Source organism: Sardina pilchardus, chromosome 3 (assembly GCF_963854185.1).
Source record: "Sardina pilchardus chromosome 3, fSarPil1.1, whole genome shotgun sequence".
In the NCBI taxonomy this organism is placed as follows: Eukaryota; Metazoa; Chordata; class Actinopteri; order Clupeiformes; family Clupeidae; genus Sardina; species Sardina pilchardus.
This window is the reverse complement of record NC_084996.1, coordinates 19,566,628-19,573,379: the sequence shown is the minus strand read 5'-3', so window position 1 is coordinate 19,573,379 and position 6,752 is coordinate 19,566,628. Positions and strand designations below refer to the sequence as shown.

Genomic DNA, 6,752 nt, shown 5'->3' with positions numbered 1-6,752 from the left:
CTATCAACTTTCATTAAACTATCTGTCTTATCAACATCCATTAAACTGTCTACCTCTACACAGCCCTTAAACTATGTCTATCAAACTATCTGCCTATCAACATTTATTAAACCACGTCAACCTAGAAAACCATATATGTCTTAGCAACACCTAACAATCTCAATTACCTATTTATAGATCAGTGGTAAATCCTCATTTGCTCAGTTTTACCCCATCTCTCTTTTTTTTTTATATTATTTGTGTTAACTACAAATTATATTGTACATTTCATTTTTGGCATTTTCATGCACTGGTAATTCCTTGGAATTGCATTTCTAGTTAATTTATGATACATTCTTCAATCACAAAGAAAATTGGTGCCCTTAGCGGTTTGATTTTTACTCATTTTTTGAATTAAGGCGTTACTGTAAGATCAATTGTCAAATGATCCTCTGTTTAGGCAACTTTAGCATGGTATCAAATACATGTTCTCCCCACTGTATATATACAGTATATGAAAGGGTGACTCATAAAGTTAACTGACTTCCATACTTTATATTTGGTATCAAAGCTTCCATTTATTGTAAGCAAAAAGAACAACACTGAAACAATGCACTGACGATTTAGAGACAGCGTAGTATTCAATTATCATAGCCAGCTGTGTAAGGTACAAACAGATCTCACTTTGCTGTCAGACACCAATTTAGAATGATTTATATGCTTTTCATTTAGTTTCATTTTATTTTTTCTATCAGTATTTTTTGAAAAAGAAAGAGAAACAAACAAAGATAGAAAAAACCAGCATCAGACAGATGGGGCACAATCACAACAAATCTTGGAAGCAAAAGCACAGATAGCTACCCTCACATATATACTGAGGTCTGCTTAAGATGCACATTCAACGTCTTCCTCCAGCTGAGATGGTATCTGCTCTGTCTTCACTGGCTCTGTTGGTTTTGGTACTTCAAATGACGTCATCGGCCCTAGGGTTAAGGACAAACAACAATAATGTTATTACCATAGTCTTTCTATTAGCATATTAATTATCTGGTCCAGCCAGGAGTATGATTTATTATAGTAGAATGGGTGCTCACAGTACTGATCATTGATCGCGTATATATGCTGTGTCTTCTTTATCCTCAACAGCAACACTGAGCACAGGACTATCACAAGGAGCAACAGCCCAGGTGTTGCCACATAGACCACAGAGGGATGTACAGATGCTACATGGTGAGACCACTCCATCCACGTCAGTGCTGTATCACATGAAGGAGTACCACATCAGTCATCAAAAATCAAATACATAAAAAAAAGTAAAATTGAACATTGTAATAACTTTAAACAAAAAAAGAAAACAATATTATGATAAAAAAAAAATGTGTTATGAGAAAATGATACTACACCTCTTATGCTCACGTGAAGCTCATCTGTTTTTCCAGAGGTGAACAGACGTGCAGACAGAGTGACCTCATAGGAGCAGCTGTAGTTCCCTGCATGGAAAAAGTCTGCTTCAGGAAAGTCGAAAGAGGCAGAGTGATTGACCGCCTGCTCAGTCCAGATCTCCGCTGACCCATCAGAGATGAGGTGGAAAGAGCCTCCTTGGTACTGTGGCTTGGTGGAGCAGACGATGGAGAAGCTTTGGCCCCAGGGGACCTCTGGGCCGTTTGGCCCCAAGACCAGCTCTCCCTCTGGGGCACTCACAGAGATGATGGGCTGTGACAGGGACACTGGAGGACATAACACACACATGGAAAACATATTGAATATAGTATAGTGTAAGTTATGATTTTTTTCCCTTTTGCAGTAGGGTGTCTAAGCAGTATTTTAAGATATAATCTTAATAATGATATTTCTAATTAAGATTAAGATAGGAGGTAAAGAATAGACCATAACTTTGGATGCAATCTGATTTATTCAGTGAACAAAATAGTCTTCTTGGGATGAATAATATTCTTGGAACACCCTGACATCATACGGTTGAGTCAAATGTGCCTAGAGCTTAAGGTGCTGTGTACACCAAACACGTTTTTTGCGCTGAAAGCGCCCTCAACCTCCTTTTCTCTGCACTTCGAGAAGTGTTTATTGTTGCTATGTTACTAAAACCAGAGACGGTTTATAATGAGAAGTGATACTGACAAGCTTTTTTTCCGCCGAGGGCGCTCAGCGCTGTGAACGCTGAGCTACATAGACTTTATATTGAAAATTGTCGCCGTCGGCGCAAAAAAACACGATTGGTGGACACAGGGCCTTAAACTATAACAACTTAAAACATATACTGTTTTTTCTCAGTTTCTCATCGACAACAGAGAAGCTGGAAATTCAGGGTTTAACAACTCACCCACTACAGAGAAGCTGACAGGAGCTGACTAGTTTAAACCCAGAGAAAAAATCAAACATTTCCACAGATCTGTAGAATATCGCCATCAAACAAAACAATGTCAAATGAAAAGTAATATGCTGTACACGTGGTTGTTTAACATCTCACCATCTACAGAGAAGCTGACAGGATCACTGCGAGAGGGGGTGAAATTGTGACCAGACACTCGTGTTTGATACTGGCAGTAGTAGGATCCTCCATGGGCAAAGTCCACCTGACGGATGGTGAAAACAGCAGAGGTTCCTGAGGCTGCCTTTGTCTCTCTATAGGACCCAGAGAGCTGCTGTAGGGTGAATGTCCCACCCAGGTACTGAGTGGAGATGGAGCAGCTCATCTGGACTTGCTGACCCCAAGATGAATTACTTTCAGATTGAAGGGTAAGCATTGGTTTTGGTAGTAGAACTGGGGGAAAACAATTGACCTGACCATTAGTTACCAAAATATAGAATAAAATTGTGATCAACTTAAAGGTAAACTCTTTTGAACCTGGACCATATTTGTGGTTGTCTGGGAACAGGCATCCAGGACTAGCCTGGATGCCAGACCGAAGTTTAGCCCCGCCTACATTATTTTTCTGCAGGGAACTTCGGTCTGGCACTGCTCCGTTCAGCTGCTACTATTCGAGATACAGAGCTGTTCGGACCAATCAAATTGTCAGGGCGGGCTTTACGTGATGGTTGACAGATGAACAGCAGTGAGGTTCACGGCTGCATGCGTCCTCGTTCGACGAGTTGGGTGTGAGACAGTGTTGGCTTAGGTTGATTTTGATTGCAACAGAAACGCTATGGCTATGAATGCATAATTTGTTCATGCAGTTTGGCCTTTCGTTTATCTTAGCTATTGAAACGGAGGTTTTATCACGGATTCACACAACTATTTCTGAACACTTAGACCAACGTGGATATGTGGGAAAACTTCAGTTTCACTTTCACCAAGTTAAAACAGCATGTTTGGGTGATGTTGTTCCCGTTGGTTTAAAAATGTCTGTTTGCTCGTTGGGTTAACAACACACTTCTCCAGCTGTTCATTGCATACAGTTTGAAGGAATTAGTTTTTAAAAACGAGGGAGGATGTTTTCCATATAGCCTACCCTGCTACATATTTCGTTGTCTTAGATTTCGCAGATACTGACAGCCAATAACTTGTTCTGTTTGGTTTGGGCTATCCAATGAGTGCAGAGCTACCCCCCCCCCCCCCCGCCCTGTATCAGTTGAATCACGCCCCATAATCACAGCTGAATGGAGCAGTTTCAGACTCATATTCTGACAAGAATTGAGTATGACGTCGTCAGGCTAATCCAGGACAGGATGTGATATTTTATTTAAAGAGGACATAGAATGCATGAATTGAGTATTGTGCTGTGTTCTCTGATGTTAAAATAGTATATTCAACTTTGATTTAAAAAATAAACTCAATTGCAATTTTACAAGACTAATTAAAACCATATACAGTATTTAGGCTGGGTATTAAAATGGTCAGTTTGACTAAATGGCACCCTCTTTGGCAAACCAATTGAACTTTAATGGTTTTGCGATGTCTGACATCACAAGCAGGCTCTTTTCTAATTTGCCCATTTTTTTGTCTAGGGCACAACCATGCCTCATGTTCATGACAGCTCTTTATTTATGCACAACCTCTCTTAATTCATGAAAACCAAGAAAAAAAATATTTCCATTCTATGTCACCTTTAAATCTCATAGCTTCATGTAACATGTGTCAAAACCAATTCATCACTTTCTCGTACATAATATTGTTTTCCCGTAAGAAGTATAGTTAAGTTATAGGAAGCTAACATTCAACATTGCTCAGTAGGGAGATACCCGTAATGTTTGCATAAGAAGCTTAGTACAGCTTGCAGGAAAGCCATGACGGAAAGTCACTAGCAAGATCAGTGAAAAAGCTATGTAGCCTACGGTAGCATACTGTATGACAAGGTAAAGCATTAGGCTACAGATGGTACGGGTTGAGAATGCTCCTTTCTTTCCCGCACATCGGGACTCCCGAAGCATCGGGAAAACTGCAACCGCAAGGGGGCAACATAGACCGCCCTAATAATATGAAGGTTCGGCTCATGGAAAAACCCGAGGACACCGCGCTGGTGACAAGCAGAGAAAAGAGACATGACGCTCGGCATGTTAGATTGCAGTTGCAGAGTTTTCGAATGTTTACAGCCTACCTCACAGCTCTCTCACTCGACGTAGCCTATAACTCAGTCAGTCCAGCAGAGATGAGCAACGTTTTGGTCAATGGAGGGGGAGAGAAATGCTCCGCATATCCGTCTCATTTAATCATTAAAACGAAAGTGATGACTGGCGAAATTAATCAAACGACGTTTCAATAAACCATTGTTGAAATGAATGAAAATGGTTTTAGAAAATCGCCTATAGGCCTATCAGAAGGAAATAGCCTTCAATTCAACCTGAAATACTCGAAAGGCAACCTTAGATTAATTCATGAATTCATTACGGTTAGCCTACAAGACCGCATTTCCGTGTATAGGCTATTTTAAAACGGAGGCATGTTCATTTTAACCGGCGACGCTGGGTAGCCTACATGTACCCAGCACTTGTTATCACAGATTTTGTCCCCACCACTTTTGACGACTGAAAATAAAATGTATTTAACAGAAATCTCTTTAATACATGCCTATGCTTGTCACTTTACTTATAACCGTAGGCTACATGCTTGGAGAAGATCGCGCATTTTGTAACATTGTAACAATGGATGGTCAGATATGCGATAGGGCAGTGAGGGTGATTCATTGTAACCATCGACTAGGAGGCCTAGCTCCGCAATATAAGTTTCTAGCAACGTATGTATCGTATGCATGTTCATGTTGATTCAGAGATAGGCATAGACTACCATAGGCTGCTGGGCGTCAAGCTATATGACAGCATTTTATCATGTGGTGAATTAATAACTAACGTCAGTTTAACATGTCAGAACTTTTGATCGGCGTTTCAAGTCCATGGCGCGAATAAAGCATTAAGTTGTTAGTAATCGAGCTGTGGCACAACTAGTTGGAGCATGTGCAAGGTACAGATGGTACGGGTTGAGAATGCTCCTTTCTTTCCCGCACATCGGGACTCCCGAAGCATCGGGACTTTAATTAAAACTGCAACCGCAAGGGGGCAACATAAGACCGCCTTAATAAAATGAAGGTTCGGCTCATACCGGAAAACACGGAAAAACCCGAAGACACCGCGCTGGTGAGAAGCGGAGAAAAGAGACAGCACGCTCGGCATGTCAGATTGCACTTTCAGAGTTTTCCAATGTTTTACAGCCTACCTCACAGCTGGCTCTCTCACTCGACGTAGCCTATAACTCAGTCAGTCCAGCAGAGATGCCAGAGCAACGTTTTGGTCAATGGAGAGGGAGAGAAATGCTCCGCATATCCGTCTCATTTAATCCGTCTCATTTAATCATTAAAATGAAGGTGATGACTGGCGAAATTATAATCAAACGACGTTTCAATAAACCATTGTTGAAATTAATGAAAATGGTTTTAGAAGCCTTCAATTCAACCTGAAAGACTCGATAGGCAACCTTAGATTAATTCATTAATTCATTACGGTTACAAGACCGCATTTCCGTGAATAGGCTATTATTGTCAAGGCGAAGAGGAAAGAGATGGACAAGATGGACATTTAGGCTACATTTATGCTAGGAATACTTAGAAATGTGTAGGCCTATAGGCTATTTTAAAACGGAGGCATGTTCATTTTAACCGGCGACGCTGGGTAGCTTACCCAGCACTTGTTATCACAGATTTTGTCCCCACCACTTTTGACAACTGAAAATAAAATGTATTTAACAGAAATATCTTTAATATGCCATGCCATGTCACTTTACTTATAACCGTAGGCTACATGCATGGAGAAGATCGCGCATTTTGTAACATTGTAACAATGGATGGTCAGATATGCGATAGGGCAGTGGGGGTGATTCATTGTAACCATCGACTAGTAGGCCTAGCTCCGCAAAAGAAGTTTCTAGCAACAGAACTATATGGATCTCGTAATGCATGTTCATGTTGATTCAGAGATAGACATAGACTACAGTGGGCTATTGTGCGTCAATATAACAGCATTTTATCATGTGGTGAATTAATGACTAACGTCAGTTTAACATGTCAGAACTTTTGATCGGCGTTTCAAGTGCATGCCGCCGCCGCGAATAAATGAACTCGACTGACTGAATCCTTTAGGCTATATTTGTTGGCTAAGCGCAAAGGTAACGACACTCGAACTGTGGCGTAACTGGCTGAGGCATCTCAATCACACGTCAGCGACCGGGGTTCAAAACCTACTCCACGAACCTCTCCGGAACCCATTAAGACAAAAGGCATTATTTTATTAAAAAAATGAAAGTTTTGCGATTTTCTTATGATTGCGAT

The 6,752-nt window shown here is 40.8% G+C and overlaps 1 protein-coding gene across 1 annotated transcript; it reads right to left on the bottom strand.

Annotated features, from left to right (window-relative positions):
* Positions 1–531: 531 nt before the first annotated feature.
* Positions 532–2,746, bottom strand: LOC134076980 (uncharacterized). The gene is made up of 4 exons (XM_062532308.1): positions 2,465–2,746; positions 1,383–1,706; positions 1,074–1,235; positions 532–962 (listed from the first exon to the last, which is right to left on the bottom strand). Exons 1-4 carry the CDS (start codon positions 2,739–2,741, stop codon positions 865–867), a joined length of 861 nt encoding a protein of 286 aa, XP_062388292.1. The 5' UTR covers positions 2,742–2,746; the 3' UTR covers positions 532–864.
* Positions 2,747–6,752: the final 4,006 nt, after the last annotated feature.